The sequence below is a fragment of the Stigmatopora argus genome, chromosome 4, assembly GCF_051989625.1.
Source record: "Stigmatopora argus isolate UIUO_Sarg chromosome 4, RoL_Sarg_1.0, whole genome shotgun sequence".
Taxonomy (NCBI): domain Eukaryota; kingdom Metazoa; phylum Chordata; class Actinopteri; order Syngnathiformes; family Syngnathidae; genus Stigmatopora; species Stigmatopora argus.
The window spans coordinates 20,365,808-20,386,939 of NC_135390.1; the positions used below are offsets into that span (position 1 = coordinate 20,365,808).

Below are 21,132 nucleotides of genomic sequence, written 5' to 3' on the forward strand. Positions count from 1 at the left end.
CGCCGACGAGACGACGTCGCGAGAAGGGGGGATGGTCCACTTTTGACGGGAAGGAGGGGGTCGAACCACAATTGGTTCCCACGCAACATCGTTTATTTTGTCCGCGCGTGTGTGTGTGTGACAGCGTGTCGATGTGTGCCGCGAGTCAGTAGAGTTCAGCGAACCGTCGCGTAGAGACATTTCCGCCCACAGTAAAGATGGCGGCTCCCTGGCTAGAGAATCTTTCGGAGTCTCTTGGTTCCTCGGAGCCTGCCGTTCGTCTAATATTGTCCATTTTAGTTGGTAAGTTCTCATTCTATTGAAGCGGTTTGATGCAATAAATGGTTCGTATAGCTTTATTGTGGTTTGTTGTAACGGAGTTGAGTGTGTCGTTGTGCGGGCACTTAACAACGTTGTCCTCGTACTGTTGTGACAGCTTCAAACTGACTTTACAGTCTACAAACTAGACGGACACGTTGTATATTGTTTCTCCCAAAAGTGTTCTTTCATAAATCATCATTATTAGCATGTCTAACTGTGAAGTGTGTTGTTGTAGGGGCGAAAACGGTTTGTATTTTAATTGTTTTAAATGTCTTATGTTGCTTCGAACCTTGGGGCCAACAGTCATTCAAGTGTGACGCGTCATAAAGTTACTTAATGTTTCACGAGTCAATGGGTTTACTAAAAAATGCTTTAACCCAAGTATATATTTTTTCTTGTTTTTTATTTTTAAAAATAGACCCATATAGGATATTATTCGTGTCCCCATTTGCCAGGCAATTGTAATTATTAGTGTTGCCTGCATAGATTTTGTTATGGTCAATACAAAAAAGTACGTACTAATTTTGAATTAAAATATGTAAACAGTATCGCATAAAAATAATTCTTATCATAAAAGTCATTAAATAAAACTTCAATAAATATGTCTTTTTTTTAAATAATAAATTCAAACAAAAGAACTACATTCTAATAAGTGTGACCCCTGTGTATATTGCTCTCGGATTATTATGTTTTGTTTCATAAATCTCTAACAAATATTTTAACGATTTGGCTGCCATTGACTTTCACTGCCATAAAAAGGCTCAGCTTTTTATATTTATACATGTTTAGTGACATAGTCTGCCAGTGAATGAGTTAATCTAAGAATAACTGTTAATGCCGTAAAAAGGCGCAGCTTCACGAGAAAAAGTATGACTGCATGAATTTTCTGTTTCTGAACTTTGCCCCGACACGTCAAGGACTGTCTTTTTTTTTTTTGCATCGCACAAGGGCAACAAACATGTTAAATCTGATAGTGTGCGTGTTCCCTGCCCTTGTGTGTTGCTTAATGGGTCTTTCATAACCTTGTGGCCGTAAGGCAACTAAGCGGCAGTCCCCATTTTTCGCAGCCATAAATGGAAAAGTCAGCTTGCACACTTACCGTCTTTTCCGCCAAAGAATACACAATAAAGATGAAAAAACAATAAAGAACTCTAACTGGAGTCAAAGTCGCATTTTTGGGAGTTTTTTTCATTGATGAGAAACCAAGGACAAACAAACGGTCAAGTAATAATGCAGTTTCTCATGACCTCCCATTGACAAGAATGGATGTCCAATTTATTAGGACAGCGAGGACTCCCTGTAAATTCTCACCTTTCAGTTCCATTGACGGCGTGAGACGTCCGATCCGGTTTTGGCATTTATTTGTCCACCGGTCTAGCACCGTCAATGGCGGCCAATCATTGAAATGAATACCATAACAACCCTAGTTTAGCATGTATCTTATTTCTTTCACTCACATATAACGAGTACATGAAGTGCCTCAGTCATGCACTTTAAATAACAAAATATTGGCTGAGCTTTAAGCAGTCATAAAACTATATTTAGCTCCAATTTATGATCGTTCATACACAGGATCTCTGTTTTCGTTTCAGCCTGACCTTCATATCCGAAGTTTATAACCGTTAAAAATCCGCCACGTGTGTTAAATTTTATGAAACTATCAATGTCACTTTGTAGTTGCAGCTTTTAGTCTCTTATGTTTTTGTAGTACACTATATGGACTTTACATATCCATCATGATAAATGATTTGTGTCCACATATACCCCATCTGTACTTCATTTATTGATATATTTTTTATTTATTTCTGTCTCCCTCTTACAGGATATCCCTTTGCGTTAATCTACCGGAGTTTTTTGTTCGACCAGTCCGCCACCGTTATCCACCTATTCCACACCTTCTCTGGACTGGCCCTCGCCACGTTTAACTTTGGTAAGATGAAAAACTGCGCTCAACAGTTAAAACCCGTGATTTTAATTGGCTTTATTACAGTCATCTTCATCAATCGTTACCACTAGTTTGTAAACGAGACGGGAACTTCTACAGTTCAATAAGTAGACTAATAGTATTTGGCTCCCTCAAAATTGTATTAGCTCTGACGTAAAACTTTAATTACAAATCAGGTGTGTTGCGGAAAGGAGTGCGGCTTGTGAGTAGAACTTCAATCAATCAAAAGCCTTTTATTGTCATCATACACAGCGGCGTATAACGAAATTGGTGGTGCTACTCCACAAAGTGTGTTTTCCCAGTAAAAAAAACAAAAATGTAATACAGTGGTACCTCGAGATACGAGCTTAATTCGTTCTGGGTCAGCTCGTATGTCAATATTCTCGTAACTCGAACGAACGTTTCCCATTGAAATGAACTAAAAACTAATTAATTCGTTGCAACCCTCTGAAAAAACACCAAAAACGGTGAATTGTAATATAACATAAACAAATTTAAATGAACTTGGATTACGATGCAGACACACTCAAAAATAAATTTAATCTAACCTTACACTAAACTTAATTCTAATTTTGTATTTAAGTTTGATACCGTCCGGGTTGGCTGTATTTGCTCCGCCTCCACCCTGACTTTCTCTATCGATGTGCTGTTTGCTTATGTATTCCCTTCAAAATATTCTGAAAATGATGCACACAAATGTCCTCACAATAGGATAACGCACGACCACTTGCCAACGAGAAGTAATATATACTCGTACTAGCGATCGCTACGCCATTCGCGTTGAGTGACGGAAAAAAAACACTGAAAAAAATGCAACGCTCCGCCCAGTGCTCGTAGATATCTGTTACACACGAAAGAGATGCGGCAAAAAAGACAGTGCACTACAATGATAAACAGCCTCTCATGTCTTGGCCACCTGGCTTTCTCGTATCTCCAAATTTGTCTCGTATCTAGAGATAATTATTTGCTCGAAATTTTACTCCTATCTCGAAATGCTCGTATGTCGGGGTGCTCGTATGTTGAGGTACCACTGTATTATTTATATATATTTATATATATATGACTATAAATATAAATAAATATAAAAATGTGCATCCTGGCAAGGTAAATTCTAACACATTGCACAATCTAGGATATTGCACATTGTTATTGCACATCAAGTTAACTTGCATGATGGCTGTAGAAAGCATATTTGTTATATTTAGATGATAGTTCTATTGTTTTTTTTTTATTCATTCAATTTCCAAACTTAAGGGTCGTGGGGGGGTGCTGGAGCCTATCCTAGCCAACTATGGGCAACAGGTGGGGGGGACACCTTGAATCGGTGGCCAAGCAATCGCAGGGCACACGTAGACAAACAACCAATCACAGTCATATGTAACGACAATTTAAAGTGTTCAACCAGCCTAACCTGGAGATGTGGGAGGAAACCGGAGTACCCGGAGAAAACCCACGCAAGCCTAGGGAAACATGCAAACTCCACAAAGTGAGGACCAACCTGGGATCGAACTCTCGACTCCAGAACTGTTAAGCCGATGCTCCTAACCACTGGTTCCACCGGGGCGCTGACATACATACCTCGATTGATGTTTCGTAACTTGGGCAAATTATCGTACTTTGGAACAATAATTCTCATATCAAAGTGTTTTGTAACCTGAACAATTTGTAAGATGAAGCGTTCTTAAGTAGAGGTACCACTTTATTTTCTTTTAGAGGTCCCACTCTGTTTTGTTTTGATACCCAAGCAGTTGCTACGACAATGATGTGGTCTAAACAATCTGAAGGTCTGAAATGTTGACATAGTCAACTTGCTTAAAAACCTTGGTGTGTTGCGAAGTCACGTGAAACTGGAAAAGTCACCTGCCAAGTTTTTAATATGCACCCGCTCGAATCTTGCTCAAACTGTCAGGAGGAATGTGAAGCCTTTTGTTTTGTTCCCAAACCTCCCACAGTTGCGGTGGCATTTCTTGACTAAAAGGAATTTCATTTTTACTCCTAAAACCTTTCAGAACCAATTAAAGGAATGTCGCATTCATGACCAGTATTGGTCAGGAAAAAATGGATTTTCCCCATCAAATGTCACATAAGCCAAGGTTTCATGTCCGGGACTGAGGAGAAACTCATTCAGTGTGTATTCCGCGTCGTCCAGTTGACCAACGCCGCTAAAAATCAATATTTGGTCCAGTCGGGAACACTTACCTCATGATACGATGCTTTATAATGATAGTATGGATCTTCTAAAACAGTGTTTCCCAACCACTGTGCCGTAAGAATTTACAAGGATTCATAAATTGTAATATTCCGAGAGAAAAATCGTAATATTTTCTGATTAAAATCTAACTACTATAATATTAAAAGTGAAATAGGACGAAGATTACATCATAGATTGTACTATTACAAGATTCACATCGTAAAATGTTGAAATTTATGGGCATTTTGTTTACTTAGTTTTATGTAACATGAAACGAATGTTTCACGGGCTTCAACTTTTGTTGGCATTAATTCTGTAAACTTCTCTTTGCGTATTGTTAGGAGATTGAAGTAATATTGGGAGTTAAAAAAGTCGGAATGTTACGAGATTTAAGTTGTTTTTGCGTTACGTGAAACGGAAGTTGTTTGGTTTCAAGGGCATCAATTTTTGGCGAAGTAAAGTCTGTGTGGCCATATTCGAAGGTTTAAGAAATATTAGGAGTAAAAGTCATTAAATTATGAGATTAAAAACGTTACATTACGTGACCTCGAAGTTGTTCGGGTCCGTAAGCATCAACTTTTGGTGACATTAGGTCGGTGTAAAATTTTTGGAAGATTTTGGAATAGTTTTTGGGGTTTATATGATTCTTGTTGTTAAAACTTTGATGAGAACGACTTTGTATTGTTAATATAGGTGATATGGTTTTAAATTAGAAGATTTTCAGACGGTGGTGGCCTTGAGATTTTTTCAATGCAAAAAGTGCAGCTCAAAAAGGGTTGGAAAAAAACTGGTGTAAAAAGTCAGTTTAATGAAATGAAGTTGTCTAAGAGAGCTTAACTGTAATGTTTTTACCCATTTTTTCTCTCCCAAAAGTCTCAAGGCTCGACGCCCTGAAGCCACCGTTGTTTATTTGCATCTCACTTGCAAGTAGTGCCGTTTGAGTGCGACTTGAAAGGTTTGCAACAAAGTTAGTTATTTATGGGGGAATAAAAACCCTGCAGCTGTTTACTGTAAGTGAATAAGTACACCATTGAAAGGAATAGAACAAAAGCAAAATATTTTTGGGAGGTGTTACTCGTGTAGCTATGTAAAGATAGTGCCATATGAATCATCCGCTTTTATTAAATAGTTTCTCCCTGCATACGAGTCGTCTATACAACTGGCATTCATTTTGGAAAAAAAATTGCCCATTGGTTTGAATTCATGAAGAACAATTCTGTTATATTAGATTTTTATGCCCCTTGATGCCTGAATTTACATTGAATAAATATACATAAAGCATCAGAGGAGTCCAAAAGTACCTACATAGAAATGGTAATATTAAAAACCTATTCATTAAATGAAAAAGGAAAAAATGAAAAAACATAGCTGAAAAAAATCCTAAAATAAAAAATCATGGAAAAATGAGAACAAAAAATAAAAGCTAAAACAATAACTTAAAAATAATACATAGTTTCATTAATTTTGTACGAGAACCCCTAAAATTGTCTATATTTTTTATTTTAAATGGATTTTTGTGTATTTTTGTCCTTTGAAAATTTTTTTCAATTGCATTTTCATGTGTGTATATATGTATATATGTATGTGTGTATATATGTGTATATATGTATGTGTGAGTATATGTGTGTATATATGTATGTGTGAGTATGTGTGTATATGTGTCTATATATTTGTGTGTGCATGTGTATATATAGATTTGTATTTATATTTTTATATTTATTTTTTATATTTTTATGTATATATAAAAATATAGAGCAAAAAGGATTGGGAGACTATAAGTACATAAATGTTATAAATAAAATAGTCTCCCAGTCCTTTTTGCTCTATATCTTTCAAACGGGTTAAAACCAAAAGATGGTGGGCTCATTTAAAAAATGTATACAGAACAAATATCATTTTTAATTTGTAATTGAAAACAACATTTTAAATAATGACATATGTCATCGCTTAAAAGCAAATGTATTATAGATAACGCACTGTTTATTCATACTATTTTATCGGACCCATTTCATGACCAAAAGCTAACGTAAAGCTGCAAATTTTACAGGACCTGATAACGGAGACGCTTGATTCAGGAATAAAAGAGGCCTTTATTTTTGTTGGCATTAAATAATATTTTGATGGGACGTGTCTACTGACCACATGGCTGATTGTGAAGCAAATTTGCGTAAGACAGTCAACAGGGCAGAGTTGCTTTTAGGGATTTATCACAGCCCCCGGCACAGCTTTTCTTCAATTATCAGCCCCGAACACAGTGCCATTTATTGCTGGCATCCCTTTTGTTAGAAGGCCATCATCACACGTTTCCTCTTTGTCAGGAGTGGTGCCATTCTGTGGTGGCATCACGGCAAATAAAAAAAAGAAAAAGAAAAGGGGATGAAAAAAAACCTTTGTAAAGTCGGGGCTTTGTTTTCTAGCGCACCTCCCGACAGAATTGACGTTCTCACTACTTATTATTGATCCTCTCTCTTTCCCCCTTTTATTTTGTGGCTGCACTTTGGATTTCACAGCAGGTCTGTTGCAAGAATTTTTTATTCTTTTCCTCTCCTTGTGTCAGTCTTGAAAGCATGTATCACCAATCAAGTGTGTCCAACTGTGAGCTGCTTATTCATTCTTGTGGAAGTGAATGAAACAGATTGAATAGAGCGGATCTAATTTAGGTGTTTTTCCTTTTATTTTCAACAGGTTCCCAAATCTATCACTCCATAGTATGCGTCCTTGTCCAGTTCCTGATGCTGAGGCTCATGGGAAGGACGGTAACGGGAATACTGAGCAGCTTCAGCTTTCAAATGGTGAGGGGTCTTTATGTTTATTTCCTCCACACGAATGTTTTTGTTTTTTTCCCAGGTGTGTATTTTTATCGTTACCTTTCACTGTCGATATTCCGTATTTTCTCGCATATACGCCGTATTTGTCGCTCCCAGAAATGATGACTGAATCGAGGGTACGGCTTATATGCGCACAAATTAGACTTGACGTGCACGAAACTGAAAGGTGACAAAGACGAAACGCCATAACACAAGACAATGCGGCCGATACGGTCATTTAAAAAAAAGAAAAAACCCTATCTGGCATAAAACGTGAAAAAAAACCTCACTATTTTCTGGCATATAAGCCGCACCCTTAAAAATGAAATTATTTTTTATTTTCTTTCAGTTCTACCTGCTGGCAGGCTACTATTACACGGCGACCGAAGAATACGACATCAAGTGGACGATGCCTCACTGCGTCCTCACGCTCAAACTCATTGGTAACCTGCTGGGGCTAAAGCCCTCTACTCATTGGCTTCTGTTTTACAAGCGCCGTCTATCAGCACTTTATCACGGCCATTAACCGCTTGTGCACGCTGTCCCTTCTGCTAAAGGTCATGATTTCATTCATTAGTCACCCTAACACGGTTCCTTACGCCCGTTTTTACGCTTTCTGATTTCAGGTTTGGCATTTGATTACTATGACGGCGGGAAAGAACCAGTGAGTTAGTTGATGTCATTGCTTTTCTTTCTTTTTTTGGTTTGTCTTTTCCTCACGCACACCCAGGGGTCACTCCATTAGGTACATCTGCAATAGCCATTCATAAGGGATTTGACGTCTATTTCTATTTAATGGATGTTTTTTTGTAATATAAATTTCCTTTTTCCAGTTTCTGCAACACAGGGGAGAAGAGTGTTAGTTGTCACATGTTTTGGTTCGCACTCTTGCTATAACTTGACCACCAGATGGCAGTGTTGTGTATTATTAGTGTTGAAATTATTACAGTTGAGCCAAAGAAAAGATTTGAAGTCTGTAGCAATTAATTTAAATGTTAATTTTTTAAGGTGTTCACTATTGGGTTTTACAAGCTTATGGTTCTGAAAGTCTTAGGATTAAAAAGTATGAAGACAAAGCTAGAGTTTTGATTACCGTATTTTCACGACTATATGGCGCATCGTATTTTTAGCCGCAGTGTCAGTAACGAGTGCTATTTCTGTAATTTAACGCACCGTTTTTAGACTCATATATATTATATATGAATATCTAACCGCAATAGCGCTGGTTACCGGAAGTAGCCCCAGACTCTTTTTCCGGTTTCCGGTGCGCCGTGACTGCTGGGATATATAGTCCTTGCACGCTACACCCACACGCTAAAAACACGTTTTTAAAAAGGCAACGGAAGCAAAACTGAGTTCGGTTGTACTTTATTTAGCCGTTTTACAACTTGCTCACGTCATCATCACCCACAAATCCATCAAAGTCCTCATTTTCTGTGTCCGAATTGAACAATTGTCCAAATTAGTCATCGAAAACGCTGAGTTTTATACGTTCGTCCAGGTGGCCACAATCCATTCGCAAATAGTAGCTAGCTGGTAGCTAGCGTAACTTTTCCAACGGTGCTTTCCATGCTTGGTCGAGCTGTATTGATGTCGATTTATAGAGGCCACAATCCATTGGGTGTATTGACAAAAGAACTACTACATATCCCAGCAGTCACTGCGCAGTACTTTTGTCGCCGGGAAAATAGTAGAGTCGGTGTACCCTATCAACTGATTCATTTTATTTTATCGTGATAACAATTTTAGTATTGGTCCATATATAAAGCGCACTGGATTATAAGTCGCCCTGTCTATTTTGGAGAAAATTTAAGACTTTTATGTGCGCCTTATAGTCGTGAAAATGCAGTACTTACTTGGTTACTTGCTAGCTTGTGCCAGCTACACAGCTAACTCTAATTCCAAGACATATTGATGGGAAGCTAATCATGAAAGAGTAAACGATGTGACAACCAACCCCGCTCTCCCCTACTCTGCATATTCCTTGATTGGTATTGAACAAGTTCAATTGCACATGTACCAAATGTTGCGACCGGTCATTGTAGTTCCCCCGACTGAAATTTGGAAGCAATACATGGCTCCGTCTTAGCTGGACAGTAGTCGCTTTGTGAGTTTTAGAAAATCTTGACTTGCTCCTGCACAATATCAAATGTTTTTTTCTATGTCAAATGTTTTTTTTTCTGCTATTGTTCAATTCTCAACGGTCAGGCGGACGTGAGCGCACAGCACAAAAGCGCCGCCCTGCTGAGTGTCCCGTCGCTGCTGGAAGTGTTTGGTTTCTCCTACTTCTACGGTGGCTTTCTGGTGGGGCCGCAGTTCACGTTGCGTAGTTACCAGAAGCTGGTGGCGAGAGAGCTTAGCGACCGCCCTGGAAAGCCTCCAAACAGGTACTGGTGTTAGCTCAAAGACATGACAAAACGTATGGAGAACTTGCCAAATCTTCTCATTCAATTTGTATCTTTTGCCCTTTGCTAGTGTGTTACCAGCTGTGAAGAGGTTTTCTTTAGGTTTTTTCTTTCTAGTCATATTTGCAATATTCAGTCCTCATTATCCAGATAGCTACTACCTGACGGATGAGTATGACGTGAGTTGTCACATTCCGATGGTAAATAAGCTTTCGTGTTGACACCTTTTCTTTGTTTTGGCTTTCTCCACAGGCTCAACCCTTTTGGTATCGCTGTGTCTTCATCATAATTTGGACGAAAATCATATTGTACAAATATGTCTGCTGCTGGCTCATTGCTGTAAGTAGAGAAACCAGATGAGTGGTTACCATTGTTTTTTTTTTCTTTCTAGAGATTGAATGAAAAGTTTTTGAGTGCAAATCATGATAAGTTTGGAATGCTATACTTTGATTTGTTTTGACAGTTTTTTTTGAAAGACTGGCATAGTTTATGTTTTTTTTTCCTCCTAAAATTTGAATTGATTTTAATATAAACTGTCTCTGCATGAATGAGTCACACTCACTCCTAAAATAACATTTTCACATGAAGGCGCACGGTGCTACTTTAGTGGTGAACTTGAAATTCTTTAAACGTTTTGCACCACTCTCTGTTTTCGGAAAAGAAGAAGCAATGTAAGGATTTCATCTATTATTCATTCATGTGATAGTCATACACATACATTCTATTTCTATTGGGACTGCTGGTAGTGAGCGATCAGTAAGTGCCATTGACGGTGATAGACCGGATTGGACGTCTATCACCGTCAGTGGCAGCCAATGAGTTAAATACATACACAATGCATTTCTTTTCCATATATCTATTTCTCGCTTGTAGTTTTTGGACTCCTAAAGCAACTGTCGAATGGATAACGGTGCAATTGTGTTGTATACGTCACCGATGCTGGTAGACCAACAAAGGAGCTCTCCATGTGTTTTCCACTCTTTTGTAAGCAATTCAGCCTTGACGCGGGTCTTTTGTCATCTTTGTTACTATTCTGTAGCCATATTACATGACAAATAGAACATGAGAAATGACTGGTATCATGCAGTGCAGTTTTACAACACTACAGTAGGCTGTGGTTCAAATCGCACATTTTCCAGCAATGTTTTGGTCAAAGGATTCAAATCTAATATGTTGATATTTCTGGAAAAAAAACAAAAAAAATACTAAGCATTTTTAAGTGACATTCATTTTTAATTTGTCACAGTATCACAAATGTAATGATGATTCATCGGGTGCGGTCGATTGGTCGCCGGTCTTTTGGTCACCCGGACCGCGACAACGGGCGACCAAAAGACCGGCGACAAAACAAGATAAAACAACACAGTCTACGAATCAATAAAAGCCAACAATGGCCATGAGCACTTTCACTGAGCCGACGTGTGAGTGTATGGAAGAGTTTGTATGTACATGCATTGTCCCTTTTAAGAAGCTACGTCAGTCAGGGTCTTAACAAGTTCTCCAACAAACAAAAAAAGTCCGGGAAATTTGGAGCTTTTCTTTAGCCTAATAATTACTAGGGCATTAAGTATGACTAAATAGTAATTCGCAGTTTGTATTTAGGGAATTTGAGCAACGATTTAAATGGTAATTATCAATAACCTTCCAGGCGACCAAAAGACCGGCAACCAATCGACTGTGTACCATGTTTCAAGACTAGATTCAAGCAGTAGTCATTACAAAAACAGTAATTATATTATATTACTATATTAGTCAAGATGGGTTAGTCCTGTCATTTGAATAGTGAATAAATGAAATTGTGGGTTAAATGTTACCCAATTTTAGTTGAGTTTTACTGCATATCTTTGTCAACGCAAAGTTCATTCAGCTCATGTAACGCTTATTTATTCAATGTACTGAATTCATTTTAAAGCATAGTTGATCATTGAGTGACAATCACTCCACAAATCTCTGCACATACTCATGCATGCAGACTTGTATCTTTGGACCAAATGAAGCAAGCCTCCCACTAGGTGCTCCCTGCTGTGATTCAAGATAAACAAATGACACATTGGTGATGATGATGATGGTGATGATGATGATGATGATCTGGTGTTGGCAGGAGGGCGTCTGCATCTTGACCGGGCTGGGCTACAACGGGCTGAAGGACGGCGAGCCCCAGTGGGACGCCTGCGCCAACATGAAGGTGTGGCTCTTTGAGACCACGCCGCTCTTCGGGGGAACCATCGCATCTTTTAACATCAACACCAACGCGTGGGCTGCCAGGTCAGTGCAGCGCCTGGGGAAAAAAAAGTGAATTATTTACTGTTGTTGATAGCTGAAATATTGATGACTCTAATCTAGGCTTTAAAAGGAACTCGTTAGTATACGCGTTCTCTTTTTATCCTGATGTGAATTTAAATGAGTTTGCTACGAGTAGATGTTTAATCCATTTGAACGGTCAAGCAGCGAATGAACTAATGTACAGCCTCGCAGTTCAAATGGATTGGACGTCTAGGGCTGTCAATGGCAGTCAATGATATGACTGAAATAGCAATGATGTGTGTTTACAACACAAACTAAATCATATACATGTAATGTGTATTGGATTGGATTGGATTGGATAACTTTATTTGTCCCGTATTCGGGAAATTTCATTGTGCCAGTAGCAAGAAAGGGCATAGTTATAAGTTAGAAAGTACAACAAAGCAAAGTACAAAGCAAATCAAAGTAAATGGGATCATTAGGAATCACCAAATCAAATCATTAAGACAGAAAAGCAGCAAAAACACAAAACGAGCAAGAGTGGACGGAGCTACTGCCACTGGTTGCGGTAGCAAAAACGGATACAGACTCAAAAGACGTAAAGTTGGACAAAAACTGGAACCACACGCAGGAAGTCTTCCACAAGATAGGGATAACTATACAGACGCTCCCCTACTTACGAACATTCAACTTACGAACAACGGTACATACGAACATGTCTGCAAATTGCGTTTAAGTCCAAAAATGTTCGCAAGTCCAATTTTGTATTTCGCGTCTTTTTCGGAGTAGTACTTCTTTCCGCCGCTAATACCGACGCCTGGCGCTGTGAGAGCTCAGCTCACCCAGCATCTACCTTCTTCGTTGCAATACGGAAGTGCGTGAATGTATCTCCAGTGTGCAAAGAACCTTTTTCATTTGTATCATTAAATATCTCATGCATCCAATATTGAATATGGTTGGTAAAAAGCTAAAGGCTTCTATTGAGGGAGTTACAAGCAAGAGGCAAGCCATTTCATTTGAAACGAGTGGCAATAATAACGAAGCTTGATGCGCGTCAGAAAGTGGTGAGCGTTGCACATTCAGTACCATTTATAAACAGAAAGATCGAGCAGCAGGACCCAAATATTGAACGTTGCACAAAGTTTGCAAATCAATTGAATGATGCCATACAGTGCTACTGCATCATTTATGATGAAAAAAAGAAGAAAACTGTGCAATCGTCATTAGGTCGCTTCTTTTGGCCAGTTTCTAATACATAAATCTCTCTCTCTCTCTCTACAGTACTGTACATATTCTCTCCATTTTATTAAATGTTTTTTTTTTCAGTACAAACCAATGCGTGTTACTTATACAAGCCTTAAACATTCAAATGCACTTATATAAACCTTCAATATACTTATATAGGCCTTAAACATAAATTATAATACAAAATATAGCACTAAATCAACTTACAAACAAATTCAACTTATGAACAATCGCTCGGAACCAATTGCGTTCGTAAGTTGAGGAGTGTCTGTATATAGACATAGACACATCCAGATATAGTATATATTTTTAGAGTTTTATTTTCATTCGCAGCTACCCTCCCAGTCCCCAGATTGAATGTCTACGCACAATCCCCACGATAACAAAACTGATCCATATGCCACTAGCTCACCCACAAACACAGCATCTTTTAATGGAAACAAAGTGCAGCATAAATGGAACGCGACACTTAATTAACACGCACGTTCAGCCAAACACAGCTAGCATAAACAAATTTTTAAAAATTAACATGCTTATTATGGTAAAAGTTCAATACAGCACTCGGTATTGCTCTGAAATCACGACTACGTCCTAGCAACCTTTTCATTTTTTGACCCATCAATAGTAAATACTAAATCAAAATGAACATTGCGCCATACATAGATTTGTTTTGACAGTTTTTTTTTGAGAACCTGGCATGGTTGATGCCCCTCCCCCCTAAAAGGCCAATTGATTGTTGAATATAACTATCTGTGCATGAATGATTCACACTTACTACTAAAATAAACCAACAAACTGTTCAAGATTAAAAAAAAATGCAGAGGAGGTTGTGAGAAATCGAAGACTATGTAGGCGTTAGCTTGCAGTTTATTTTGAATTGTCCAGTCATAAATGAAGAGGCAGTAAGTCCAATTAATTGTCTTGTCGAGACAGCACAAGTTACCATTTTTTTTGTTTACCAGGCAAGTGTTTAAGCGGCTGAGGTTCTTGGGCAACAAGACGCTCTCCCATTTGTCCACTCTGTTCTTCTTGGGCATATGGCATGGGCTTCACTCAGGATACTTCATATGCTTCTCCATGGAATTCTTCATCATCACCGTAGAGCGACAGGTTAGCAAAGACACTCATTTTCTATCATATTCGGACCAATATTCAAGCCATCATTCTCCGTCTTTGCCTCGTTTAAATCATCTCAACCTTTTAATGAAGAGACTTCCGCTTCTTGTTTTTAAGTGACTAAAGCGTATTGATATAATGGACTGCCCGGTTAAATGCACCGATGATTAAATATTGACTCGGATGTTAATTCAGCAGTGGCCCACGCTGGGAAGCACAAGGCATTGCGTGATGTGTACATTAGGGCTGCAGCTGTTGATTATCTAATCAAGTCGTCTATCGATTTATTGGATAACAAACATTCAATGTGTTGCAGCGTAATTTGTACGAATGCAAAACAAATAATTTTTGCTAGCAATAGTATTTATTTTGGTGCCAAGATTGCACTTTCCAAATTCGAATGGAATTACTCGATTGAATTGATCAATAATTTCAGGCCTATTGTGTGTATATATTTTTATTTTTTGTTTGACAGTACCAGGCGTTGGTGCAAGACAGTCCAGTGTTGACTAATTTGGTCAACGGCCCACTTTACCCGGTCCTCTACTTAGTCCAGCAATTCATCCACTGGCTCTTTATGGGCTACTCGCTGGTGCCCTTCTGCATCTTCACCTACGACAACTGGCTGAAGGTGCGTCATAAGCAAACAAAATTCACATTTTCTGGGAAAAAAAAAGGACTTGAATTGAGCTGTGGAAAAGGTTTGATATTCTTTAGAGATGCATACGTTCACAGACATTTTCAGAAGATGGGTGAAAAAAAGATCGTGTTTTTTTTTTATTTACAAAAGCAAAATTCAGCGACTCCTATTCATGCCAACAATATATAAATGAGACATCCCTAATATTATTAACTCATTTATTTTTCTATTGTTGTAATTTTTTTGTTTGAACCATTTTAGAAAGGAAAACGTAAAATTTTGGTATTGCGTACTCATTCTGAAATCAATATTGTCACAAAGCAACTTTTTTTTATAGTTAAAATATACATTTTTATGAAAAATCCCTTTAATACTAAATTCCTGCATACTCACTTAACTCTAAAGTATTTGCCATCATGATTTGGTCAAACAACAATTAAATGCCTTATTCCCTAATTTTAAACCTTGTAGTGCCTGGAACTTCATTTCTTTCAGTGACTTTGTCTTTTCTTATATTGTTCGTCGTTGAGGTTGCTGCTCCTTTAAAGCGAGAGTTTAACTTTGAACTTTTCACCACAGTTTCAACCCAGTCTTTTTTTATTTTATTTTTCCCCGAAGCTTCGGAAGGATTTTGCACTCCGTCTCTGCTTTTTTTGTTGCAGGTGTACTTCTCAGTGTACTTTTGCGGTCACGTCTTCTTCCTCGTAGCCTTTTTAATCACGCCGTACCTACGGAAGGCACTGGTGCCCAAGAAGGAACGCAGCCCGCACAAGCAGGATTAAACGTTGGCTATAAGGAGACTGCTTGGTTCAGTACGTGCTTAAAAGTCTTGATCATTTTAAACACTAATACACAGTGGTACCTCGAGATACGAGCTTCATTCGTTCCGGGACTGAGCTTGTATGTCGATATTCTCCTAACTCGAACGAACGTTTTCCATTGAAATGAACTAAAAACAAATCAATTCGTTCCAACCCTCTGAAAAAACAACTTTTTGCACCGGTGAATCGTAATATAACATAAACAAATTTAAATGAACTTGGATTACGATGCAGACACACTCAAAAATAAATTTAATCTAGCCTTACACTAAATTTAATTCTAATTTTGTTTTACATTTTTATACCTTCTCCTGGCCAGGTTGGCTGTTTGCCCCGCCTCCACCCTCGCTTTCACTATCGATGGGCTGTTTGCTGTTGTATTCCCTTCAAAGTATTCCGAAAATGATGCATACAAATGTCCTCACAATAGGATAACGCACGACCACTTGTTTTTCTCGTATCTAGAGATAATTATTTGCTCGAAATCTTACTCGTATCGCAAAATGCTCGAATGTCGGGGTGCTCGTATGTCGAGGTACCACTGTAATACTGAGCAACGTCAGTTTTGTCGAGTTGGATATGACACCGGTGTTTAACAAATTTCATAACTAATTCAGTTTTTCACCACCTCAATTTATGAAAGCCTTGTTTTTTTTTTAAATATTTAATTCACACACTATTACTGTCATGATAAAAACATTGCAATGTTTCATTTCTCTAATTAAACTGTCCTTTTTTCCTTTGCAGGCCAAAATGTCCACTGGAGGGAACTTTGACTTTCCAAAGGGGCGGAACCCAAAACATTTTAAGGCCTTTAGTATATAGATATATATAATATATACACATGTCCATGTGAAAATAAATCTATATATTTTTGTGTATAAAGTAAGGGAGCTTTTATAAACATTTTTGGATTAATGTTTACATACAGGAAATGACCAATGTGCCACACGGGCGAACTAAGGAAGGCCGTCAAGGGCGGCATCCTGTTTTTTGTTTTGTTTTTGTTTTTTGGTTTGTTAAATCCTCTTGCACTCAACATTCACGGGTTCGGAACCAGTTGTTGGTCCCTAATAATATTTTTTTTTTGCCATGATTCTCCATTTTCTCCAAACAAGAACAGCAGCAGCAAGGCTTCACATGAGGTAGAAGCATCAATGCACTTTTGGAATGTAACGATACAACGCTGCTGTTGTTCGCTTGGAAAAACAACAGTTGAAATGATGGGTGTTAATGTGTGAGGTCGACACAAAAGCACTGGAACACACACTCGGTATCTCGCAAAAGTCAGCACAACTCTGACATTGTTGTAAATATATTTTCTCTCTCTTCAGAGGACTACACTTATGGAATGACTATGCTATGATGGGAAGCAAGGAAGTGGAAATTTGCTGTCCATTTAGAAAAAAAAATGGTGCAAGCTTGTTTTTTTTGAAGGGACAGTAGTAAATTCATGTCTGCTCAAGGTGAGAAAAATTTATATTAATTTAGTACTGCCATTGGATTGGACCTATATTGTCCTCAATGGGTGTTTAGATCTTAGTTTTGTTCTTTTGGCTTTGTGAATAAGAAACAAAAGGGTGTACAACCTTCACTGAAAATGTCCAGTGTGAGAAAATATGTCAATGTTAGAGTACTTACTTTTGTGAGATACTATTTTATTGGGGCTGGGCGATCTGACTCCTAAATGAGTCACTTTTGAATTTTTCTCAATTCTTCGCGATTAAAAAACAAAACAAAAAAAACTTGCTTGATTTATTGTATTTATGCAATGGTGGTCATTGTATATGCGCATTTAAGTTATTTTGTAATTGTCTTTGCTACGTAAACTTGGCTTTGCAGTTTATCTCACCCGCTGTGTAATAAACCGCAACATAGGATGGTTGGAAATGTTTTTCTTATCTGCGCTGTAATCGCCCAGCCCTATTACACAACCACAACAACTAAACCTGGCCTTGTGTTTTGGACTGTTATCACTTCATTTGCTTGTGATTTGTATTGACAAAGACTTGATTTTATAGACGTTCAATGGAAATGTTTTGTAATTTGGAGTCAGGAAATCACTTCCCCCGTCTATGGATGTTTTCTTTTTTCAATTTCATTTTTGCTGTGTCCTTCAGATGTGTATTTTGTGAACAAAGTGGTGATGTTTTGTTATTTAAATCTCCATTTCCGGGAACGGTTATCACGTTGAGTTGCAACCAGCCGAGGAACATTCTGTGCTCCACCTGTGCAGCCTCAGCTGGTGATGGCTGGGTGCACAATGCATCTCATCAACCCACCCTGCAGGGAAATGCCTAAAGCCTGTCAATTTTTTACAAACACCATGACTGACTCTGATTAATGCCAATTTCAAGTTTTTTTTTCTCCCTTTTTAATTTATGCCTTATTCTTACCAATTGTACAAAAATCTTCAAAGGAATGGGACAGACCCAGGGGGAATGTGATGTTTTTTTTTTAATCAAAATGCAATTTTCTAATGTTGAATAATTAAAAACAAAAACGTGCTGCATTTCAAAACAGGTGCCTTTTTGCTGATATGACGTCATTTTGCAGTTGCGAGTTGAAGAAATGTACTACTAAAAGATTACACGCACGTTTATGTGACGTTAACATACCATGACCATGTGTTATTTTAGATGAGCAAAGGGGGGAATAAAATGATGATCCGGAGATCCAGCGTACCACCGACCAGCTGGGGGAGGACGTAGCCGGAGAAGGACGCAGTGTGGGCGGGTTAACGCACGCCGAGGGAGGGGAAAAGGGGACGTTCACGCTAGTGTAACATCCCTCCTCAATCTCTCCGTCTCCACAGAAGAGAAAACAAGGACAACACTCCACTTGCACACCGAATCGTCCTCATCTTCCCCCCCTTCCCCGACCTCCATCCATCCACCACCACCGGGACTTCTCCAACGCTCTAGCCGAGGACGAAGCACCGAACGTGGGGACGAGGCAGGGGCGTGAGCGGTGGATGCTCCGAGCCTAAAAATAATACATTTTTTTTAAAAAAAGGCTGAGGGTACCGAAGAGGCATCACTGCTGCAGCGGACAAGGTAATATCACTACTTAATCGTGATTATAATGGCGTTTACTGCGACATTTTACCTTACTTTAACTTGGCAGCCATTATTGGAGTCTCTTCTTGCTGTTAGGATGTATGTCACTATCACGCCGTAATGTCGCATTGCAAGTGGGAACACATGGAGTGTATATAGTCACGTCTTGGGCCTTCGGTGCAAGCAGATAAGCCTGCATATGAAGGAAATCTATTCCAAATTTTGCTTGTCAGGAGGGTGCAGCATATCATCCTTTCATTCCATACCATCCTCCCTTGAGGAGTCATTTTTCAGCTTCAGCCACAAGCTGACAAACCACAATTAAAAGGCAGGAAAACACCCACTTAACACTTGAACACTCTTGGTTTTTACCATTTATTGCAGTGACTCACGCATACAACACTGTAGAAATAGGAGACACCACTGCAAAATGATCCATTTCTCCAATATTGCTATTTATAGACGGTACTACATTTATGCAAAAGAATTGTGTTGTGTGCAGATGTATATTGTTTCAATGCACACTTTCCCATATGAATCGCTTATGGATTTGTGCATCGTCAGTCAATACGCTTGTTCCTGCATGATTTTTTTTCTTTTCTTTAACCTCTGTGCCTCTTCAGTAGTGCTAATGAGTTGTTGATGCATGTCCCCCAACCCTAACAACCCCCCCACCCCAATATTCCACCCTTCTCTACACCTCTCCTCCCTCAGATGGACACAATGAAATATCTCTCCTTCCTCTTCCTTTGCTTGACTTCGGTTGCCACTGGCAACAAAGGTCAGTTACTCGTTTGGATCGAGAATGATTGCTCATGTTGTGTAGTTTGTTTGTTTTTTGTTTTAGCTTGTTGACTCAGTGTTAGAATACCTGCATAGTACCCAGCAGACTCGATACCCAAATTCAAGGTTTTAAAAAGAACCTTGGCAAATTCATATTTATTAGTATGTTGGGGGAAAAAAGGTATCAATATTTTTAGTACTAGTATTGTTTTTTTAAGGGAAACTATTGTGATATGTGCCCTGCCTCCTGCCTATAGTTAGCTGTGTTAGACTCCAGCACCCCTCGACCCTAGTGTGGCTAAGACTTAGCCGCTAAATGGTACGGAAACTTACTAAATGAATGAATATTATAGTAATAAACTTTTTTTTTTCTATATATAGTATTCTTTTCATTAGATTTTCACTATATTTTCCCGATAGTTTAAATAATTATTTAAAATAGCTGCAATTGGCTGGGCACCAATTTAGCTGGGATAGGCTGCAGCACCCCCTGCAACCCTATTGTATTTATTTTTACTCCTATTTTCCTATAACATAATCTTAATAGACAATTTCCCCAAAAATTAAAATATCAAGACAATAATGTTTTTTTTACAGAAATAAATGGTTGCATAATAATCAATTTTTTGGGGACCGGTCTGTACATTGTGACAGTGTACCTAATGATATGGCCAACATACTGTATTTGTGCTAAATTTTGCTTTTCTCAACTCTTTTCCTTCTATTGATATTGAAAATTAAATGATAAAAGTCTGATCATACTTCTGCTGTTAATTTAAGAGTTTATAGCTAGTAGGCGTCCAATCCACTGGCAGTGGTAGGATGGCAGCGAATAAACGTCTTAGAAAAAAATGACTTAACGTGGCAAAGGATTACCGTGAGAAACATGATATTTTATTGTATGAGCAATTATGGATTCCAATTGTCAAAGTGGGCCGATCAAATGCTTCGCCGTGCCCCTATTTGACCCACGGGCCTTAGGTTGTCTCTTAGCTAGGCCTAATAAAGCGGCAGGCACAATTTGGTGAACGTCCATCAAATGTGCGTGACTTCATTTCTTCCTCCAACATCAGATTTGTCATTCTGCCCTTCCAAGTCAAAGATCATCCGTCCGAGGGAGGGCAGGGCCGGGCGCTAGGCGTACATGTGGGGGGAAAAGATGTGAAATATGATGAGGAAGGGTAAGGAGAGAGGAGGAAGGAGGCAGATAAGGACCAGTGACAGGAGGCGGGGCTCCACAGATCGGGCGAAAGGTGGCGTTTATGTGTGCGGGTGCGGCGGGTGAGATAGAGTGGCAGAGAAGAAGACCGCTGCCAAGGGAGACAGTCAATCTGTAATCCGGAATGTAATCCACGCGCTTGATGCTCAGATTAATGCTACGTGGGGGGAGGCGCAAGGGTGGGAGATAAATGACCAAAAAAGAAGGAGGTGGCGACGTGGACGGACTGGATTACTCTGTTTATTTAGTTTTGGTATCAAGAAGTAATGCATACGGCCAGTATTTCTAATCTAATGTTATTCAGTACAACTGGACTAAAATAATTACTTACAATTAGGGGATGTTTAACTTTTTGTT

At 38.7% G+C, this 21,132-nt stretch overlaps 2 protein-coding genes across 4 annotated transcripts in view; both read left to right on the forward strand.

Annotated features, from left to right (window-relative positions):
* lpcat3 (lysophosphatidylcholine acyltransferase 3) lies at positions 1–18,716 on the forward strand. Of its 2 annotated transcripts, none has more exons than XM_077598252.1 (13): positions 1–282; positions 2,123–2,230; positions 7,119–7,228; positions 7,593–7,686; positions 7,870–7,907; positions 9,452–9,630; positions 9,719–9,827; positions 9,901–9,987; positions 11,750–11,913; positions 14,100–14,247; positions 14,729–14,884; positions 15,556–15,705; positions 16,462–18,716. In XM_077598252.1, the coding sequence occupies exons 1-12, from the start codon at positions 198–200 to the stop codon at positions 15,673–15,675; spliced, it is 1,398 nt and encodes a 465-aa protein (XP_077454378.1). In that variant the 5' UTR covers positions 1–197; the 3' UTR covers positions 15,676–15,705; positions 16,462–18,716. The 2 variants fall into 2 exon arrangements, with proteins under 2 accessions (XP_077454378.1, XP_077454380.1); XM_077598254.1 differs by having other exon boundaries at positions 4–282; positions 7,122–7,228.
* clstn3 (calsyntenin 3) overlaps positions 18,629–21,132 on the forward strand; it is a 19,646-nt gene continuing 17,142 nt past the window's right edge. For both annotated transcript variants that reach the window (XM_077598251.1, XM_077598250.1), the window contains exons 1-2: positions 18,629–18,770; positions 19,488–19,554. In XM_077598251.1, the coding sequence (XP_077454377.1) occupies positions 19,488–19,554 (67 nt within the window). In that variant the 5' untranslated portion in view covers positions 18,629–18,770. The remainder of the gene's footprint in view (positions 18,771–19,487; positions 19,555–21,132) is intronic.

Coding starts and splice junctions, on each gene's coding strand:
- lpcat3 (XM_077598252.1), top strand. CDS start 198: ATGGCGGCTCCCTGGCTAGAGAATCTTTCGGAGTCTCTTGGTTCCTCG. Junction 283..2,122: donor AATATTGTCCATTTTAGTTG/GTAAGTTCTCAT, acceptor TCCCTCTTACAG/GATATCCCTTTGCGTTAATC. Junction 7,229..7,592: donor GCAGCTTCAGCTTTCAAATG/GTGAGGGGTCTT, acceptor ATTTTCTTTCAG/TTCTACCTGCTGGCAGGCTA.